Source organism: Sturnira hondurensis, unplaced genomic scaffold (genome assembly GCF_014824575.4).
Source record: "Sturnira hondurensis isolate 20B ecotype Veracruz unplaced genomic scaffold, ASM1482457v3 Scaffold0007865, whole genome shotgun sequence".
Classification (NCBI taxonomy): domain Eukaryota; kingdom Metazoa; phylum Chordata; class Mammalia; order Chiroptera; family Phyllostomidae; genus Sturnira; species Sturnira hondurensis.
Genome location: NW_028080496.1, coordinates 1,277,570 through 1,299,325, shown reverse-complemented (window position 1 = coordinate 1,299,325; position 21,756 = coordinate 1,277,570). Strand labels below are relative to the sequence as shown.

At 61.1% G+C, this 21,756-nt stretch overlaps 1 protein-coding gene across 3 annotated transcripts in view; it reads right to left on the bottom strand.

Moving 5' to 3' along the window:
* Positions 1–21,756, bottom strand: part of LOC118991887 (fumarylacetoacetase) — a 111,740-nt gene that overhangs the window by 8,388 nt on the left and 81,596 nt on the right. For all 3 annotated transcript variants that reach the window (XM_037053476.1, XM_037053478.1, XM_037053477.1), the window contains exons 19-26: positions 20,389–20,454; positions 19,975–20,060; positions 11,350–11,426; positions 10,165–10,299; positions 9,387–9,461; positions 7,475–7,626; positions 3,629–3,701; positions 3,382–3,505 (exon numbers count right to left, since the gene is read on the bottom strand). In XM_037053476.1, coding sequence (XP_036909371.1) covers positions 3,382–3,505; positions 3,629–3,701; positions 7,475–7,626; positions 9,387–9,461; positions 10,165–10,299; positions 11,350–11,426; positions 19,975–20,060; positions 20,389–20,454 — 788 coding nt within the window. The remainder of the gene's footprint in view (positions 1–3,381; positions 3,506–3,628; positions 3,702–7,474; positions 7,627–9,386; positions 9,462–10,164; positions 10,300–11,349; positions 11,427–19,974; positions 20,061–20,388; positions 20,455–21,756) is intronic.

The window sequence follows — 21,756 nt, the reverse complement described above, 5'->3', positions numbered from 1 at the left end:
CTTTGTTATCCCTACGGCTTCTCCAGCCTACCGGCTCTGCTCTTGGGCGCCGCAGCTGACACCCTGGGGGTCCCCCAACTCGAGTCCCGTTTCACCTCAGTGCCCATAGCCGGCGGGGNGGGGGGGGCGGGGGGGGGCGGTGCCTGGGGATGTCTTTCTGTGGTGCCCAAGGAAGAAGGCAGCCTGGTTGCTGGGAGATGTCTGGACGACACATTTTCGTCCCCTTTCTTTTTTTTTTTTTACTTTTATTTTTTAAAATATATTTTATTGATTATACCATTACAGTTGTTCTATTTCCCCCCTTCATTCCCCTCCACCCACACACTCCCTCCCCCACTATTCTCCCCCCCTTAGTTTATAACCACATGTCTTAATTTCTTTAGATTCTATATTTCCCCCACTATTCTTGCCCTCCCCCCTATCTATTTTCTACCTACCATCTATGCTATTTTCTGTGCCTTCTCCCCCCTTCTCCTCCTCCCACCCCCCTGTTTCTAACCCTCCATGTGTTCTTCATTTCTATGGTTCCACTCCTGATCTAGCTGTCCTCTTGGTTTGCTTTTGTTTTAGGTGTGGTTGTTAATAACTGTGTGTTTGCTGTCCTTTCACTGTTGATATTTTTCATCATCTCTTTCTTATATAAGTCCCTTTAGCATTTCATATAATAAGGGCTTGGTGATGATGAACTCCTTGAACTTGACCTTATCTGAGAAGCACTTTATCTGTCCTTCCATTCTAAATGAAAGTTTTGCTGGATAAAGCAATCTTGGCTGTAGGTCTTTGGATTTCATGACTTGGAATACTTCTTTCCAGCCCCTTCTTGCCTGTAAGGTCTCTTTTGAGAAATCCGCTGACAGTCTGATGGGTACTCCTTTGTAGGTGACTGTCCCCTTATCCCTTGATGCTTCTAGGATTCTCTCCTTCATTTTGGTCTTGGCTAATGTAATTATGATGTGCCTTGGTGTGTTCCTTCTTGGGTCCAACTTCTTTGGCACTCTCTGAGCTTCCTGGATTTCCTGGAAGTCTATTTTCTTTGCCAGACTGGGGAAGTTCTCCTTTATTATTTGTTCAAATACGTTTTCCACTCGTGGCTGTTTCTTTCCCCCTTCTGGTACCCCTATAATCCGGATGTTGGAACGTTTAAAGATGTCCTGGAGGTTCCTAAGCCTCTCCTCATTTGTTTGAATTCTCATTTCTTCATTCCTTTCTGGTTGGATGTTTTCTTTCTTCTGGTCCACTCCATTGATTTGAGTCCCAGTTTCCTTTCCATCGCTATTGGTTTCCCGGACATCTCCCTTCATTTCAATTAGTTTAGCCTTCATATGTTCCTCCAATTTGTGACTGTAATCTACCAATTCTGTGAGCATCCTGATAAATAGTGTCTTAAATTGGGCTTTTGAGAGGCTGGCAATCTGTTGGTCACTTAGAGTTATTGGCTCTGGGACTTTGAGTTCTTCTTGCGCCATCTTTTGGGCTGTTCGTGCCTGTTAAGTAGCAGGATCGGAGCCTAGGTTTTCACCAGAGCAGGGCAACTCAGTCGCTGGGTTGTGACGTTGTATGTGGGGGCGGGGTCAAAGAGGGACAATGGCTTCCCTCTGTCGCCTGCTGCAGAGACCCCCACCGGCACCGCAGCCACCACCGTCACCAGGCCCACGCCTTTCGTTCCACTGCACGCGAGTGTGCCACTGCCGTCAGCCCTCCACCACTGGGTTCACCCCCTGGGGCCTGCGTGGTCCGTCTCACTGCACGCGAATGTGCGACCTTGGTCAGTCTGCCCCGCACCCCGACTGGTTCCGTCCAGGCTGCCTGCGCGCCTAGGTCGGGGGCTCTGTCCTGCCCGACCCAGCTCTGCTGCTGGCTCCGCCTCTCTTACCGTCCCCGTTGAATGGTTCGTAGCTGTCGGACTTCCGTATAATTCCGTTTTCTGGTCTTTGGGTGTGTCCTAGTTCTCCAAAGCTTTTGTTGTATTCAAACTTGGTTGTGGGAGAAGGCACAGTGTTTCCACCTATGCCTCCATCTTGGCGGAAGTCCTCCCCCTTTCTTTTTCTATCTGTTGCTTACCCCCTATTCTGTCACCTTCATGGGGCGGCCCCTACACCCGTACACCAGTGCGTTCCTCTACACCAGTACGGACGGATTTCCCAGAGACGCCGTGAGTGCCTCAGAAACTCCCGCCTCCCCTCTTGCCAGGCTAAGCCACCTTTGTCTCGGCAAGTCGAGGGCGCACTGCTGCGGGCGGAGAGCACGTCTGGACGGTCAGGGGAACCAGCGGCAACAGCCTCCCCATCCTGGTGGCTGCCGGACCACGTGCGGCGCTGGCACCCCCGCCCTTCCGTGGGCTGCAGCCCGGCGCCTTCCTCAATGTCTCCAGCCATGCAGTCCTAACCCTGCCGCCGTCCACGGCGCACACCGGCATGGGGACTGAGACCTGCTCTCTTCCCGCTGCTGGGGCCCCTCGGCCCCCCTGGGCCCACACTGTCCCCAGCACAAGACCTGACGGGGGCTCCCTTCCAACTGCAGCGCTTCCCTGGGGGGGAGTCAGTGGCTCTCTCCAGCTTCCACTGACCCTGGCGACACGGTGTCTGCCAGAAATGCCTCGACCACGTGAACGGGGGCTCTTCCTTCTGAGTTTCGGAACCGATGAGGACACTTCCAGGTTTCATAGGCTGCCACTCCCAGTGGTAATCGGAGTGGGGGCGGGGGCCACACAGGAGGGTTCCACGGGGCACCCTCGTTGAGAACTGGGCCTCGGTCTGCAGCGGCGCCACGTGGGGAGACAGCCTGGTGACCCCCAAGTGTCCAGAGCGAGCGGTGGGAGTCGACGCAAGCAAGAAACATGATTTAGATCGTTGAATGATCTGGACATAAGCTCAAAATAAACCGTCACGTGAAAAAAGCAGGCGGCCAAATGGTGTGAGCTCAATTTTGTACGTAAAAGGCACTCACGTGCGTGAAAAAGATCAAAAGGACGTACTTTTAAAAATGATCATATCCAGGTGGTGGGATGACGGATCATTTTTCTTTTTGCCTTTTAATGCATAATTTTATTTTAAAACGGGGTCTTCTTTATGTCATGGATTGAGTTGTTGGGGGGGAGGGTTGTTTGTTTCTTCAGAGGACGTGCCTTTCAGTCACAAAAACTGAAGTGCCCCAAGGATCAACCGTGCTCGTTCCTTCCCAAGTTTCCAATTTTGAAGATGGGGTGCCAGAGGCCCCAGGGGATGGGCAAGGAAGCGGCGGGGCCAGAGGTGGACAGGACTCGCCCGAAGGCTGCCCTCCCACCCGTGGCCATGTCCCCCCCGGTGGCTGTCTCTCTCTCTCTCGGGCCGCACAGCAGCTGGAAACCCACACGCACAGCCCCGGCACCGTCCGGCCACTTACACGCTCCGATCCCTGCGAACATCTCAGCAAAGCGGGGGTCCCTCTCCTGAGAGAAGATCGCATCTGCCTTCTCCACGGGCTTCCCGGCCTCGTGCACACCGGCTGGCAGGCTGGGGACAGGGACCTGTGTGCACAGGGAGACACAACAGCACCCCACGTGAGAGGCCCCGACCAGGGGCCCCGACCCGTGGGGGGGGGCTGGAGCCGGCCCCCAGGCCCCCGGGGGCAGACTGCCGCAGAGGCTCACCTGGGCCAGGTCGTAGGACGACAGCCCGTCCCTCTGATGCACCTCCAGCTCCGCCTGCTGCTGCTGGAGCTGCCTGGGGAGCGAGAGGCAACGGTCGGTCACCGGGGCGGCCGACCCAGAACCCGCCCCGCCCCCAGGCACCTGGAGGGGGGGGGCACCCCGCGGCTCTCTAGGCTGTCTCCACTGTCTGCTTATTTATTTCTTCTTCGTTAAAATGCTCCAAATAAAGATAGCCAGTCCTGAATTGTAAGTGTAAGCTGCTGATACCTAAGAAATAAACTTTGATTTATGACTTCACTTTAGGCAGGGTAGAAAGATACTTCTAAAAAAGAAAAAAAAAACGTTCAGGCAAAATTCAGAAAGATGATTGGTTTTTTTAAACAAATTTTTAATTGTATTTTTTCTGTTCCTGTGTATGAAAAGCTGTTGGGTTTAACACTGAGGGGACATTTAGCCATAAACGTGTTTTCAGGAGCTCACCTGTGCCCACACGGCACCCCACGGAGGCCACCCTCACTCAGATGATCACCAAGCAGGGCAGGGTGGGGCGGGCAGGGCGGCATGGGCCGCAGCCCTCAGGGCGGGAGGCTGCAAACCCCGTGTCCGGGTACCTACATCTCTGTCCCACAGCCTTCAGCTCCCGCGGCCGCCCAGGCCTGGGGAGAGGCCTGAGTAGGTTTCTCCGACACCTCACGGCGACGGTGTGAATATAAACTTTGGTGCGTCTGCAAATTCCGCAGGGGGAGAAACGCGCTGCTCGGGAGAAAGCTGACCGACAGCACCTGGGGGGCGCCAGTCCCCACCGCAGCCAAGTGCAGCCCCCCACAAGCTGAGGGTGAGTGCTGACCACCTGGCTTCCTGTCCGGGCGGCCTCCGCGCACCGGGGAGGTCACCACGCTGGGCTGAGGCTCGGAGGTTGTTGCCCGGCCTGAAGGAGCGCGCAGCTGTGGGATGGGCCAGCAGAGACCGCACGGTCGCACCCCTGGGGGAACGCACAGTCGCACCCCTGGGGGAACGCAGGGCCGGCCTGGAGGCATCTGGGGCTCAGCCAGCTCAGCTCGGGGAGTGAGGCTGGTGACCCCACCTGACCAAGTGCTGCCCCAGTGCCCGAGAGACACCAAGACGTCAACCCGGGCACTGAGGAGAGGCAGAGGAGGGCAGAGGGGCCAGAGGGAACCCCAGACAGAGCATGGGGGGCTGGTTCCTGCCAGGTGATCTGTTGCAGGTGGGTGAGAGGGTGGGACCGGGACACATCCCAGGTTGGAGCTTGGTGACCAGGAGCTTGGGCTCCAAGCTCTGCAGAGACCGGGGATGACCCACCCTTCCACTTCTCGTGTACCGCCCCCCCTTCCCTGGGCATCCTGCCAGCTACCGACTGGGCGGGCTGGGCAGTCGCTGAGGACGGCGGGCGGGCTCCCAGCGGGGCTGCAGGCACCATAGGCAGCCTTGGCCAGGGCGACCCCCGAGGCTGAGGGCAGTGCAGGCCCCGCAGAGAGGGCTCAGCCAAGCGGGAGCTGAGGGACAACCTCAGGTCAGTCTCCACAGAGACGCTGCCCATGCGGACCGCACTGCCCTCAGTGGGGCCGACGGAAAAATGCTGAGACGCCCGCCTCCTGCCAGGAACAGCCCAGCACTCGTCCCCGTCCGGAACCGACCCCTGAACACCAGGACACGGGCACACTTCACAGCCGCACGTCCAGTGTGGGACGTGGGAGTCCGTGCTGCTTTCTGGCTTCGCCTGGCTTCCCTGCTCTGAGGTCACCCGGTGACGAAGAGGCCTTCTCTCGGCGGCTTCCCACAAACCCCTGCCGTCGCACGCAGGACTTCTCAGGGGCTTCTTCCCGATGACCCACAACCGAATGCAGCCGGGTGTGACTCCCCGCCCCCAGACGGTCCACAGCAGGGCTGCCTGCTGCTGGCAAAGGTCAGCGAGAACCCTGGAAAGGGCCGGGTGGGTCGCCTCCGCGGCCGTCGCTGCCCTCTGCTGGCCACACGAAAACAACTCCCATCTCGCAGGGCAGAGCGGTCTGAGAGCAGGGTGCCTGCCGGCCGTCCCGCCAGGCACCGACATGACTGGGGAGGCACGGATGTGGGAGGAAGTGAGGCAGTGGGTGAACGGCAGGGAAGGGACAGGGTCGCAAAAGCAGGCGGCTCTCACTCAGAGCCAGTCAAAGCGCCGGCATCAAACGGGGACATTTCTACAANTCCAGATGACCCACAACCGAATGCAGCCGGGTGTGACTCCCCGCCCCCAGACGGTCCACAGCAGGGCTGCCTGCTGCTGGCGAAGGTCAGCGAGAACCGTGGAAAGGGCCGGGTGGGTCGCCTCCGCGGCTGTCGCTGCCCTCTGCTGGCCACACGAAAACAACTCCCATCTCGCAGGGCAGAGCGGTCTGAGAGCAGGGTGCCTGCCGGCCGTCCCGCCAGGCACCGACATGACTGGGGAGGCACGGATGTGGGAGGAAGTGAGGCAGTGGGTGAACGGCAGGGAAGGGACAGGGTCGCAAAAGCAGGCGGCTCTCACTCAGAGCCAGTCAAAGCGCCGGCATCAAACGGGGACATTTCTACAACAGTGTCCGTGGCTCTGAACACATAGCGACGGGCTTGTCCATTTCCATGGCTCCAGCACGGGCGGCTGCAGTGACCGGTGACGGGGCGGTGACAGGAGGGCCACGTCTGGGGAAACGCCTCGGGCTGAACAGGCGCTTCCTCTGCCCACTGCAGCCCAGTCCCCGGGCCCCGCACCAGGCCTGGCTCCACGGGTAAGTGCGCACCCGAGGCCCTGGAGGGAACCGCCTTGCCCTGCAAGGGGCCACAGCGAAGGAGGAGAGGAGGGGACTCAGACGGACACTCTCAAGGACAGGAGGAGGCCCACGCCTGGACAGCCTCTCAGCTCATCAGAGAGACCATAGGGCCTGCCCAGAGTCAGGAGGGAGCAGGGAAGTGCACTCTGGAGGCCGAAAGAGACCTGGGGCCTCCTATAAGGCACAACTGAGACACTGCCCAGCAGCCGGGGCCCGTGGCAAGGTGGCTTCCTGCTGCCATCCGCCTGCAGGAAGGATATGAGGGCTCTGTTCCCCCGGGTGCCAGGCGATGCCTTGGGGCCGAGAAAGGGGAGGGGGCTTGTCCAGCAGGGACCCGGGACCCAAACCCTGGTCACCTGCCCTCGGAGGGACCTCACGTGGACCCGTCTGTCCAGGCTGTGCTCTGTGGCCAGGACCAAGACCGAGGGGCCCAAGGCGAGCACTGCCACCCTGGGGTTGGGGTACGGCAGCCAGGAAGCAGGGAGACCACCTGCAGGCTGCCGTCACAGGGACACCACCAGCAGACGAAGAGGGGCTGGAGGGTGGGTGGGAAGAGACCAGTCTCGGTGTTGAATAGGGGGCAGCGGCGGTGCCAGCAACCGGTACGGGGGACAGACCAGTCCGAAGGCCCCTGCAGCCGTCAGCACCATGGGCATAGGTCCTGGTGCCCCGAGCACTTGGGCATCGTTTTGACTTTGTTTGTGCTGCTTCTTGGGCCTCTCCTTCCTCAAGAATAAAAGCAGGCAGCAGGCGTGACCTGCCCCTAGCCAGGAGCTGGGCCTCATTTCATCTTCCCAGTGGCCCCGCAAAGGAGGCCTCACCCCACCCCACAGCCAGGGAGCGGGAGCTGAGCCCCAGTGCCGGCACCCAAAGGGTGGGAAGCAGCACCCATCAACACCTGGGCAGCAGAGAGACCACCTGTCCCCCCAGGGTGCCCACCCCCAGGCCCGAGAGCCGCTCACTCCTGCGCCTCGGCTCAGTGGGACCAAGAACCCCAGCCTGGCACTCAGGCGGGGCTGGCTGCGGGGAGGAAGACACGTACTTGACATTGGTGTTGGTGCAGATGACGTACTCAATCTCGTCCGAGTACGGGTTCTGGAAGGTGAAGCTGCTGGTGCGGATCAGCAGCCACTCGCGGTTCTTGGTGCGGAACCGGTACATGACCGACAGCACCTGGCCCTTCAGCTTGACCACCTGCGGAAACACCAGGAGACGGCCGTCAGCGGGACCGGGCATCGCGGGACCGGGCCGTGAGGGGCGGGGAGCGCCGGGGAGCCCCCCCGCCGTCAGCCTGCCCGCTGACACACAGCGCGGCCGGCGGGTCCTTCTGCCGCCGCTGCGTGAGAAACGGGTCAGTGCCTGTTTTGCATCTGGGCCTTCTCAGCTTCTACAGAGCAGGTCGGGGAAACCCTAAGGCTGGACACAGCCTCTCCGTGGGATCCAGAACAGCTCCTGGGGGAAGATGGGGTCTGGACGAACATGGAGCAGGGGTAAGATGTTGCCGCGTGAAGCTGTACAGGAAGGGCCCTCCCAGTGGTGGCGGGGGAGGCGCAGCCGGAGCCGATGTTCAGAGGCAGGGAAGCCTGATGTGGGCTGGGGGCCAGGTGTCGCAGTCCAGGCCTCGACACCAGGCTGGTGCTTGGTTCAGGGGCGGGAAGACAGCTTGGCCTTCCTCACTGCGGTGACAGGAGGCACTCGAGCACAGAGGGAGGGATGGGAGGGAGCCCGCTGGAAGTCCCTCGGGGCCCCACTCTTCCGTCTGACCGCCAGGTAAACCGTGACCCAGAGAGGGAACTCGGGAGTGGACTCCGGTTTCCGGGCCCTGGGCGGGCACGCCGTTAACCACCGAACTCAGATTCCTCACACACTCGGTCTGGGCCGCTCAGTGTTTTTGTTTAAGTCCAGGGTTCAAGGGCCGAGACAGCTCCCTCCGCGCGTTTGCAAAAATAAGCCACTTCCCTTCGTCAACATTCGTCGCCCACCCGGCTGCCGGAGGCTGCAGTCCAGGGAACACAGGCGCACCCCAGGACGTCCCGTGGCTGCTCAGCCACTTCCCGCCAACCCCGTGACCGGCCGGGCCGTGGCTCCAGGGAACCTCTCCTCGGCCTTCCTCTCCCACTGGAGGAGTAGGTGGGGGCAGCTCACAGAGCGAGAGTTACTGAGGCTGGATGCGGCGCGGGATCAAATGTTCGATTCCTTCTGTTTATCTCAAAACCAGGTTCTGACCGCGCCACCTGTCTGTCAGACGAGAGGCCTGTGTGGAGTGTGGCCAAGGGAACGGGTGCTGTGGAAGGAGGCGAGCTCCAGCCCTCGCTCTGTTACCGCCTTGCTGTGTGACTCGGGGCAGGCGGCCGAACCTCTCTGAGTCCTGGGGTCCACTGGGAAAAAGCAGGGACTGAATGCACTGGGGCTGCGGGGTCGAGAACTGCGTAGTTACTAACAGTGAAGGGGGCACCGCTATGAGCGTTCCAGGTCCACGCACACAGAAAAGCAAAGTCACCTGACCCAGACAAGGCGACGCCTGAGGGTGCAGCGTTTACATGAGCACATTCGGCAGAGACAGGGCGTAAGAGACATACTCTTGCAATGCCGAACCTTCCGGATTTCACATCCTCCTAATGTGGAGGTCTGCCACCACGGGTTCCTATCCACGAGACACCTTGCCAAGCACCACTGACCCACGGGCAACTCCACCCTCGGTGGTCGAGGGGAGGGGAGCGGGTGTGCAGGGGCAGGAGAGGGCGGCCGGAGGCTGAGGGGCACCCACGCGGGCGCAGCCAGGCCCCCAGCAGGAGAGCCGGGCCATCAGAGGGTCCGCGTAACGCACGTGTAAAGCCGGGTGTGAAGGACCTGCTCTCTCAGGTGAAGGACAAGCTATCATTCCCTCTTAAAGTCCAGTTCGCCGGCCCCTCGTCTCGTAACGTCACCGTCGCTGACGAGAGCTTTTCAGGTACCTGCTGAAAGCTCTCACGCAGGTGGCTCTGATCCTCTGAGTGGCAGAACTCCAGGATGTCCTTTCCCAGCAGGTCCTGCGCAGAGAGAGGCGTTGGTGACCCCAACCCCGTTTTCACAGTTTACACACCCACACGGCGTTCATTCCCCCCACCCCCTCTGCAGCTCCCCCCACCCCGAGGGGGAAAATGACGGGTGAAAAGCACCCCTGGCCGCCCCTGGCACAGCTGCGTCTCTGGGCGAGGGCTCTCATCCTGCGTGTTGTTACTGCACCACCTCGCTTTCTCTTCATCTGGAATCACCTCTCCTGCCTTTTCGTGTTTCTCGTGACACCGAGTTTGTTTTTTGTTTTGTTTTGTTTTTTGGAAGGTGTGGAACAAGGACCTGAGATTGTGCCCCGTGTGAAAGTGGACTCCACGTGTGCGTGAGACACAGGCTTAGGCACGACTGTGTGGACTTCGGGAGGCTTCAGAGTTTTTCCACATTCATGTGCTTTGCAGGGGTCCAGGAAGGAGACGTCCAACCTGGTGCTCATCTCAGGGGACCCTCCCACACAGGGCGCCTTCGCTCTAGTTTGTGAAAAGTCAGGAAGACAAGGGGCCGGGCGGGGAGTTAAGGGTGAACTTCCAGGGGAAGTTCAGGCTTTGCACAGACGACGCTGCGTCCCGGTGGGGGCGTGGGCTGTGCGGGGGGCGTCCGCGCTGTGAGTGAGGGTGCTGCGTCTCCGACGAGGCGATGAGCGCACCTGTCGTAAACGGCCACGAGCTCAGGACGGCCTACCTGGGGCTGGTAGCCGATCACGCTGATGCACCTCGGGTCCACGAACGTGATGGTCCCATCGGAGCTGTGCCGGGACAGGAACTCCGTGGGCGCCGACACCCCGCTCATGTCCATGCACACCGGAGAGCTGGTCACCTGCGGTGGGAAGCCCACGGGGAGGAGGTTTGACCGAGACAGAGGGGGCACAGCCCAGGCGGACTGAGGTTCGCTGATCCTCCGATGTTCCAATAGCCCGGACCGCGCCTCAGGGAAACAGTGACGGGGGCCACTTCCCCCACCTCTGCTCAGCTTCCTGACCAGGCGGGTAACCCAGCCTGTAGTCTCACAGGCGGGCGGTGAGGCTGCAGAGAGACTGCCCGTCCATCGCCGGCACGAGGTCGGTGCTGAGAGATGTCCACACCCTTCCCCTCCCCCTTCACTCCACCAGGAGAGGCAAAGGAGCCCAAGGAACTGGGCGAGATAGTTAGAAAAATGACACGTGTGGACTGAAGTTGCCCGGGGAGTCCTTCCTCACCCGTCTGCGAGCAATAACCAGTGGTTATCATACGTGATCGAAGCTGCTTATTCATCTGTCTGAAAACCACGAGACCCGGGAAACCGGGGACATGAATGGCCAGGGCCCTGTGCCCCGTGTCTCTACGGCGCCCTCACCTGTAAGGGGGGGGGCACAGGGATAGCAAAGAACCCGGCAGACTGGCCCGCGAGTGTGCGTGCCGGGCACGGAGCCCGCGTGCTTCAGCCGTGTTATTCAGCAAGTTTAGTGTTCCCTCGAGGCTGAGAAGACGCGTCCCCACCCTTGAGCTGGGGGGAGGGGCAGGCCCTCAGCCGACTGCAGGAAAACAGACCGTGGACAGGGAACCCTGTGCCAGGAGCTTGGGGGAGGGAATGTGAATTTCGACTGAGCAGGCAGAGGGGTCGCCTGGAACAGGGCCGGACGGGGGCTCTGCCCCGCAGACCACAAGGGAGCGGCCAAGGCGACCAGGCAGGTGTGACGTGAGCAGACCCCGACTCCACAGTGACCGGCAGGCATGTGCAAGCGTGGGGCGGACTGACCCAGGCCCTCGGGGAGGCGAGAACGCTGTCGCTCGGGGCTCTCAGCTGCCTGGGCTCCCAGTTCTGGCCCCGGGAGACCAGAACCCACACCCAGCCCTGGTCCAGACTAAAAGGCTGTGTGTGGCTTCTCACCTGCAGCCTCCCGATTGCCACGAGGCAGTATTTGCTGCCTTGCCCCACGTCGGCGTCCTCCTCGGGTATGGTCATGCCTGCAACAAGAGAGGCCTGTGTCACGCGCCGTGTGCCCACACGGGATGGGCGGTGGCCGGGACTCTGTGGGGGGGTCGGAAATACGGATGCACCTCTCGGGCCCGAGGAGCCTGCCCCCAGCACTGCTCCCTCTGCCCGACGCCCGCGGACGATTCCGTGGAACGTCGCCATCCGCACTCGCGGGTGACGCAGAGACATTTAAGGAAGATGACGTCCACGCCTGGGCCAACTGTGGCCAAGACGATGCCTCAGGAAAGGAACGTCGGCGAGAACGGCGGGTGGGCATTTCGGGCCGTGGAGTCGTTTCCCCCACCTGCTGACCCAGGATCCAACAGGGGCCGTGAGAACCGCGGCGCCGTTACCGGCCGGTTCTTGGGGGGAGGACGTGGGTTCGCAAGGATGCTTTTTAGTTCATAACATTAAAAAACAATGAGTGGGTTAATTTTACTTTGTTTTTCAAGGTTGTATAGCTTTGCTAGATCTCTTTAATGAAGATGGACTGCGTAGTAGTAGTAGTAGTAGTAGTAATAATAATAATAATAAAGATAATTTTTAGAAGGGTGGCACAGGACGCTTCATCACTTACAAAAGGTGGGCTCCTTCCCACGCCTGGGAATGCCCCCCGGCTGCCCCCCCTCCACCAAGTCAGCCACCGGAACTCCGCACAACCGCCCCAAATGGAGAGAAAATGCACCCGGTGGCGGGGACGTTGAATCGAAAACCTTGGACAGAGGTGCAACCTGTCTTTCCAAACAAATGGCCGCAAAATTGTGAAAATTCACAGGTGTCTTCTCCAGCCTGAGGTCGTCCGTGAGCACCTGCTTTATCAACTTGGACTTGGAAGATGGAGCTTTGTGGCCCGTAAATCATCAGCTTTGAACAGAGCCGGCGGGGAGGGGAGGGGGCACTATAACGGAAAAGCTGCCTGGAGGGGGGCAGCCAACACCAGGGAGGAGTGAGGGACAGGACAACCCCCCCTCCAGGCCTCATCCCGCCCCCGGGGACCGAGGAGGGGGCCGCTGCCCTGAGTCCCGGTGCCCGTCCCTGATGCGACGGGTGTCTCCTCGGAAAGCCAAGGGCGGTCGTCCGAGGAAACCACTGAGCGCCGACCCTCCGGTGCGCCCCGCGCCTCAGCTGTGGGATGACACTGCACTGCTGTGTGCCGCTTGCAGTGACAAGTTCAGAGGTACAATGACAACAGCATGCTCCACTGGCTGGCCTCCCCCCGGGTTGCCGGCTTCTGGCAGCTGAATCCCGCTCTGTGCAGAGGGGCATCCAGAAAGCAGGGCTGTGTCTGGCATCCACCAGAGACCCTAGTGGGCTCTGCCTGGCGGGCAGCCATCTGGGGAGGAAGGGGCGCAGGACACAAAGAGGGAGTGTGTCCACAGAAGAAAAAATAATGCCCTGCCCCTGCGCGGCAGAGCGCTGCAGCCTGTGTGCCGCCGGCACCCTGGCCGGGACAGGGAAGCCCAGAGAGCTGCCTGCGGCCTTGCCGCACAGAGCAGAGAGGGAGCGAGTTTCCTGAGCACTGGGGCGGGGCGCGGCGGGTCACCTCTGACGCAGGAAGGCACCGCGTTCTGTACGTTTGACACAGTGGTGACCGGGTTTGTCTGGCTGCAGGAAGGACAGCGTACAGGGAAATGTCACTGTTTCCGGAAGCAACACCCAGAGAAGACACGTCCGAGGGGACAGAGTGGTGGGACGAGGGGGAAAGGCTTCGGCTCTGGAAAGACCAGAGGAACCCTGACCCGGGGCACCTGACTCTGCAGTCGATGGACCGCAAAGCCTTTGGCCTCCGTGAGCTCTGGGGGGCGTGAGGGAGAAAGGCTATGGGCGGGGCCGCGGGGAGAGCCACAGTCCCCACTCCACAGGGCTGCCGGACCGGGGACAGTGTCAACTGAACCTCCAGCATGGGCAGGAGCGTGGGGCTCAGGCAGCGCGGCCGAGGGCAGGGGGACATGCAGGGGTCAGCGGCAGGTGACCCCTGTCAGCGGTGCCCTGGGGGGCTTCAGGCTGCCTTCTGCAAGGAGGAGGGGCCGGCCCACGACCGCGCTCAGCGCTCTCTTCAGCTCTGACACCCATGGGTCCAAACGCCAGCTCAGACTTCAGCCACGAGATCAGCCCTGTGTGATGGTTCCTGAGCCTCTACTCAGCGCCTGGCTGTCCGCTCCGGGTCAGGGACTCACTCCTCCTGGCAGGAGCTCCCGGCTGGTGGGGGGAGGACCATCATGATGCCATATGGTTAGCGTTAGGGCCGGGAGGGGCGCGGGGCCAGGACCGGGCGCCAGAGTCCAGAGGACTGGGCTGGGAGGGGATGCTTCCTGGCAGTGGCGGTGGTGTGAAGCAAAGTGCTTTTTAATAGGAACAGGATCATTCCGGCCATGTTAGCAGATCTCAGCAATTCCCCAATCGGGTTCGCGGGCCCACTGTGCCCTTCCCTAGGTCACCTCCACTTCGGAGGCGCTCTGCCCCCCGCCAGGTGGGAATAAGCCTGAGCCCCAGAGGAGACACCCCAAGCAACTGTAAGGAGAAACGGCTGTTTGGGGGGACATTCGGCCCCGTCCCGAAGCCCCTCTCCACTCCTCACCAGCTCGAGTGGAAAGTTGGACGGCTGTCCAGCCCCACCGGGCGGGTTCGGTCCTGGGGCCCATCCCCTCACGGGGGACTCGAGACGCATTTTTCTGCACTCCACCAAATGCAGGCGGAGAAAAGGAAAAAAAAAACCACCACTTTCCTCCTCCGAGCAATTCAGGCCGCTCACTCACTCATCCAGCACTTCCAACGTCCTCCCTGAGGGGCAGTAATCAGTTTAAGACCAAAAAAAAAAAGCTTCTTTGGCCAAACGCATTTGGGAAGTGTACCGTAAACAAAAATAAGGAGATTTCATCAGCATGGGCCTCTGCAGAGAACTGAACTTTCGACTTGGGACAGGATTCGGTGAGAATCCAGACGGCAGGGTTCCCCCAAAGCTGCTTTGGCTCAAAAGGGCCAGTGGAGACCCAGGGAGGGTCTCCCCCTGAGGAAGTACCTGTCCCCACAGGTCACTGGGTCCATGACAGCCTGGGATGAGAGAGGTACAGGAGCGTCTGCAGACCAGGGCGGGCTGCCGGCCACAGACAGGGTTTGGCCGCGGGGCTCAGGACAAGCCGCTACACCAGCTGGCCCTGCGTTTGAAGGAAATGGCCCCTGGGGGAGTGTGTGGCAGCGTCCCCAGCTGGGTCGACCGAGGCTTGAGATCAGCGCCAAGCGGGGGCGAGCCGCTGAGGGAGCACCCTTTGATCTCTCACCCCCCACCCCGAGGAGGGTCTGGGGTGGAACGCCGGTGCATCCTGCCTGGCTCCCTTCAGCCCCAGCTGCCGCCCCACCCCCGCCCCTGCCCCGCCCCCCACACAGACAGGTGAACATCACCTCGCTTGGCGACAGTGAAGCAGCCTGAGAGGTCTCACGAGAGCCCACAGGACCAACGAACAAACCACCCGAGACTCTCAGTGAGGGACAACCCCTCGGCAATCTCTAAGCCACGTGGGGAAAGAATCAGAAGCATAAGAAAAAGAGGGGAGACCCGGCCTGCTGGGCTCTCAGTGAGGGTTGGCCGGTGGCCAGCTCCCACATGCCCAGCAGACTCTGCCTCCCATGCACCCCCCTCGCCCCGTGACCCAGGGCTCAGCAGCCCCCTGCACACCTGCCTGTCTCCTCCCGAGCACTGTGAGCTCCTCACAGGCAGGGCCCCCACTGAGACCCCCAGAGCCCGGCAAAGCCGCTGGACCGAGGCAGGTACCCAGCGGTGGCTGCCGAAGGAAACGTGAGAACGACTTTGCCGAGGACGAGGACGAGGAGCCCAGAAGGCTCTGCCCACCGCCCCGTCCACCTCGAGAGCAAAGGCCACAGCTCTGGTGTGTGCAGGATGTCACGGCGAGACCCCAAGCAGGAGCCCACGGCCTGCTGCGGGCTCAGGGTCGGAGACAGCAGGGCTCTGGCCACTGGGCAGACGAGCGGCCTTTGGAGATGCTCGAGCGAGGGGAAACCACAGGCAGTGTGTCCGGCAGCGAGCCCCAGGAAGAGCAGGGCTGCTCGGGATGAGCTCACCGCGGGGCCGAGCCGTCGGGGAACTGGGCGCGCCGGCCGGGCCCCCACGGACTTGGGCCCAGACCGACCATGACCTCGGGCCCCCGACACGCCGTGGCCCAGGCTTCCTGAATGTGCGGCAGCAAAGGGAACAGAAGCACCAGCCTCCGGAAGAGAAAGCACCAGTGCCCACCACCGGGCCCTTCCCGCCCCAGAGGACCCGAGGGGAGGGACGCGGTCTCGCATCCACTCCCTCCCCTGCGTCAGACGCCGGCTCTCCCTTGCCGACCCACCGCCAGGTAACCGGAGACGCCCGAGGGCTGTCAGGGGAGAAGCCACACAGGCCAGACCCGTCCAGAACTGGCCCCTGTCCCAGAAACGGCGTCCATCTGCGAAACACTCAAGGTGATGGGCGACAGCTACGCGGTGGAGGCCACGGGCGCCCCCAGAACTTCAAAGCCTCCTGGGGACCGAACACCCCTCCCCAAAGAGGAAGCACAGCCATCTTGGGCGGTTTCGTCTCTCGTGGGTGGGACAGAGCGTATTCGCTTCTTCAGACTGAACACGTTGCAGATGAGAAGAGGGGAGGAACTGTCTAGGGGCCTCTCCTTCACTCACCCCCACCCCCCATGCTCAGAAGGAAACCGATGCAAGGAACACCATGAGATGCTGGGAGGCCAGCAGGGGAGGCCAGGGTGGGACAGGACGAGCTTCTGGGACAGATCAGAGGACCCCGGGGGGTGGGCAGGGGGTTGGCTCAACGGGGAGTCAGCAGGGTCAGCGAGAACCGTGAGTGCCCAGCTGTCAGGGGCGGGAGGGCACCCACCCGGCGGGGGGGGTTGGCAGGGCCTCTGTTTGCCAGGCCCTCATTCGCCCCAGAGCGTCCGTCTCTTCTGCGCCCCTTCAGAGACGCCCACGGTCGCCTGCAGCTATTCTGAGCCACTGTGGTGCTTCAGAAACTTGGTGCTTCCTGGGCAAGTCATCATGTGCAACGGAGCCAGCAGCCTGAGCTCATGAGAAAGCCGGGCAGCGGCACATTCCTCGTGGACATTCACAAGCCATCGCCGAAGCGCCAAGGGAGGTGCCGCCCCGATGCTCCAATTCCATGGCCTTACGGCGGGGTGAGGGAGCTGGTGACCTCACTCCAGCTGCCTCACCAGGGCCAGATGACTGTCTCCACCATCTTCGGTGGTTTCCGGGAACATGGATTCTATTCATGGCTTCGGAAACTCTGGCAATAAGTTCTTTCACCTACAGGCTTGTTTCCACCACCTCGACCTTTACAGAAATGCAACAACGAAGGAAAACCAGGAAACATACAAACAACCCCACCCCCACCCCCACCCACACACACGATGTCTAATTTCGATGCAAACTGACCCTCTGGAATGCCCTTTAGAGAAGGTCATTGATTTCATACGAATGTCAGTGTCTCTGATGAGGAAACCATGGGAGACTTCGGAAAATGTAACCAGTAATCTGCTACACAGAAGTAACGACTAGTTCCACATAGTGATACAATGTTTCGAAGTGTAGATGACGATTCATTTGTGATTCGGACACGTGCAGCACCATGGTGTCCACCCGGCTCCTGTTTTGGGCTCTTCCTGGGCCTTTGCTTCCTTCCTGAAGTGCCCTCCAAAGAACACGCTCGCCTCACGGGTGTCCAGGACTCTGTGCAACAGGCGTTCCAGGCCGTTTTCAACCAATTCTCTGCCACGGACATTTAGATTAATTCACAGTTTTCCTCAGAAAAACACTCTTAGACGCAGAGTTTCCTCTGTGTTCAGGGACGTTCATCATACAGCCCTGAACACGTACCACAAGACTACGCTGGGGAAGGTTCGCGCTGACTTGCATTCCAACCAGCAGCCCGCACTGGGGGCCATTTTCCTGAACCTGACCGACGCTGGGATTCTTCTGCCTGTTTTACTTTTTGCTCGTTGGTAGGTAAGAGGAGACAGCATTAAATTATTTTCATTCGCAGTTATGATAAACAGGAGACTGAATTTTTGGCCAAATGCTCAGTGTGCAAGTATCATATAGGAAATGTATGAGTGTGTGTGTGTGTGTGTGTGTGTGTGTTTGTGTGTATAAAATGTTTTTTTAAGACCCTTTTCATATCCTTTGCTCATTTTCCCTAGAGTGAAATCTCCCTTTTGGTCACTTTCTCCTTTTTGCCCAAATTATGCCTTCTGGAACTAACCTAAGATTAATTCCTCCTTCGCGTGACACCCCCTCAAATAGTTAAAGACAGAAATCATGTCTCGCTCTCTCCAAGATAAACACGCTGGCTCCTTCCACCATTTCCCACATGGCTAAGTTTCCAGGGCGGCCACGGAAGACTCCACGCACCACGGGCCCCGCAGCCCCGAGGCCTGCACTCCCCACACTCAGGGCGGGGAGCTCTGTGGGCCTTCCGTCAGCCTGCCCGGGACCGTCTGGGCAGGCTCTCGGGATGCTGCCCCTGCGTGCACCTCGGGCCTGGCCTCCTCCACCCCCTCACCCACAGGACGCCACCAGTGGGTTTTACGAGGATTGTGGCGTTTCTCGTGGGCTGTGGTAGGCCTGGGGCCCCAGTGGAGTGGTGAGAAGCAGAGCCTGGGAGGCCGGAAACGGGAAGAGGGGCTGCCCGGGGCCATGGCAGTTAAGGAGATGGGCAACTTGTAACAGGGCCCCGAAGGGCAGTGCCAGTCTGGTGCGGTTACCCACCCCCTCAGACCTGGGGGTAGGCAGGGACCCTTCCCCGTGCTCCAGGTGCTGATGGCCTCACACCCGCCGGCAGCCCCCGTGGGAGTGCTGGTGCCCCGCCCTCCCAGCACCTGCTGGGGACTAGAAGGACCGGCCTACACGCGGTGCCCGGGAGCCCCACACCCGTCACATCAGCCCGCCACATCTGCTCAGGAACGGACCACCGCCGGGCAACTGCACACTGTCCACGTCCTCAGCTCCCGCTCGCCTCTTGCCAAACCACCTCCCAATGCCAGTCTGGGTCCTCACGTGCTTGAGGACCTCACAGGCTCCATTAATGTGGGTGCGAGCATCCCTGTCGGGGACGAGGAAATCCCGGGGCGCCTCGGCTGTGCGTCCGGCCAGCCACACGGCAGCTCCCAAGAGCTCTCCCCGCGTCCGCAAAGCTGAGGTGCAGACTGAACACGGGAAGGCCCCACCGCCCTGCAAGGCCCCGTGCTGCAGTCTAGCTGGGGCCAGCAGGGAGCAGCCCCGCGACAACCGTCTGTGCTATGATATGAGCAGAAAAACACATGTATGAATAAAAATATATAAATTAGAAAACAGACCTCTGCACAGGTAGGTCGGACGGGGACACGTGTCCGTGGACAGCAAATGCTAAGTGTGGCCAACTCCTGGCCAAGCTGCCAGAAGCCCTACCGACCTCGCCCCACAGAGATGCCTGCGGCTCCCTCGCTCCTGAGCGAGGAAAAGCACAGCCTGGAGGGACACAGTGAGCCTCTGAGTCTGGCTCAGACAGGACTCGGATTTCGAAGCAACCGGATGAGCAAAGCAGTGCGATCACCCCATGACCTCGATGCAAGAGGCGGAGAACAGAGGGGCAGCTGACAGAGCAGGGGACTGTGAAGAATCCAAAGGACAGCAAGAAGCACAGCGGGAGAAAACGGGGGGCCTCCGACGGACCCCGCAGAGGGCGGGGCGGCCCAGGGAGGCGGCGGCGGATGGGGAGGGCCGCGTTCGGGTGAACACAGACTCCCGTTCGGAAGACTTGCGGGGACAGAACTCGCCCACGTGAAGTCTGCCGCCTTCACGCGTGCAATCCCGTGGCTCTCAGCTGTGCCGCAACCAGTGCTACCAGATTTCAGGGAGTTTCTGTTGCCTCAAAAGGAAACACCGTCCCCAGGGCAGGCGCTGCCCACCCTTCTCTGCCGTCCTGATGGGCTCCCCTGTCCGGGTGTTTCACGCAAGCGAAAACGCAGAATGGGGCCTCCCAAGTCTGGCTTCGTCCTCTCAGCCCGATGCCGTCCGGGCTCGCCTGCATCGCGGCCAAGGCTCAGTGCTTCCCTGCTCTTTACGTTTCGCTGCACAGACTCACAGCTTCGTGTTCATCCATCCCTCCACGGACGACGGGTTTGGGGCGTCCCCCTGCATGGCCGATGGGAGTTACGCACCCACGCCCACTGCTCTGGGGACATGTCTCCTCCACTGTCTTCCGTGTGTCCCCAGGGCTGACAAGCTGCTGGGGCGGCCACGTGGCTGCTCTGCGCTGAGCATTCCGAGCAACGCGGACGGTTCCCCCAAACCACAGCAGCGTTCTACATCCCCACCGGCCGTCTGGGAGGGCACCGGGCACCCCCATCCTCACCCACACCTCTCACCGCCTCTTGGGGTCTGAGAGGTGCCCTGTGGTGGTTCTGTGGAGCATCTCTCTAAATGACCGGATACAACGGTCATGTCAGACGTCACTCAGGCGTCACCGAGTGCTGTGGGACGCACGCGGCCTCCGCTTACCTGCGGGGGGCCAGGCCTTGATGTACCCCGTGCAGTGGACCACGGCATACTGGGCTTCCCCCTCCTTCACGGGGCCGAGGCCGTTCCTGCGGAGGAGCGTTTGTGAGGTGGCAGTCAGGCCCTGGGGCGAGGCAAGGACCCCGGGGGCTTCTTCCCTATCTGAGCTAGGAGGGTCCCTTTTACGCCCGGTGACCTTGAATCTTGACCCCCTGCCTCCCACCACTTCCCCTCCTTCCCCGAAGTCTGAAAGCCCAAAACAAACCCCGCCCAGCTCCCTTCCTCCTCTGAGCCCAGACACCCCACGCCCGGGTCTCCCAGCCCCCTCAACACTCAGCCCCTCGACCACCCCTCAGCCTAGGGCACTCGGCCACCTACCGGCAGAGCCCAAAACATACGCCCGGAAGCCCCACTGACCTGAACCGCTTCCTCATGGTGGTTATTCTGCTGAGAGGGAGGTGGTCCAACGGAGCGTTCCCGCACCTGGGAGTGGACAGACAGGTCGGGGTGAGGGAGGACCCTGGCAGGTTTGGAGAACACGGGGCTGTGGACAGGGAGGCGGGGCCTGTCCCACGCTAACCTGCACCCAGGTGGCCCTAACGCCCACTTCCTTCCCGCGTGCGGGAGCAGGCTCGCACGTCTCGGACCCTGGACGGTCACCTCGGGCTGGGAGAGTGGGACCCGTTGTGCCGGGCTCACTGAACCAGACCCAGGGCCCAGCCCGGAAGCTGAGGCCCCCAGAAGGACTTGAGGGGGTCCTGACCAGGCTCGGTGCTGCCAACCACCATGCAGTAACCAGGTGGCTTTCGGGAAACGGGAAGGGCTGAGCACAGCAACTGTGTCTCTTCGGGCCTGAGCAGACACGACGATGCAAAACAGATGCTGCCAGTGGACCAACAGGAGCCTCTTCTCGGGCTCCAGTTCGCAGCTAAGGAAACTCTACCCACCTGCCGGGTCCTGGCACCAGGAGCAACCAGACAGCTGCAGGCCTGCTGTTCCGGTGGGGACACAGGACGGGGGCGTCCCCTGTCTGCTCTCCGAGGGCCCTGTCTGCCTCGCTGCTCAGTGGCCCCTGCATGCTGTGCCCACCTGTTACGCGACTTCCCACCTCCCGGCTACGTGACCAGTGGGACCCTGGGTGTCTTGACAGTCAACGTGGCGAAGGTGTGAGTCAATTACACTCTGAGACCTGGGACCGCGGCCGGCCCTGGTGTGGTTTTCCCAGCAGGGCCGCCTATGACCTGCTGCCCAGGACACAGGCACGACCCTCTGCCCTCTGGCCGGCCGAGCCCAGCCTCTTGCTGATGCCACGCTGCTGTAGTTGCAGGGGACGGCCATGCTCTCAGCACACGGAAGTGCCGCTCGCTTCACCAGTAAACCCAGGTGGGGTGGACCAGGCCCTGGGAAGAGCACCCGGGGGCCCCGGGGCATGGAGGGGACTGCCTGGCTGTGGCTGTCGGGCGGGGATACTGGCATCTCACGCAGAAATGCTGGGCCAGACGCCTCCACGAGTAAACCGCTGAGATGGTGCGACAGAGACACCACCGAGCCGATACTTGGCTGAATGCTCAGCAAGACGGTGGGTGGCTCCGGACCGCAGCACTGAGGGAGGGCCCTCCTGGGCCGGACAGTGGCTGCTGGCATTCTGTCCCTGGTGGACACTGAGGATCCTGCCGCCTGGCTTGCCCCAGTCAACCAAGCAGAGGGCAGGTGGCCTGTGCAGACCCAACCCTACGTCTGAGGGGCACGACCGTGTCTTCTGTCACCCCAGCGCCATCTGAGGCG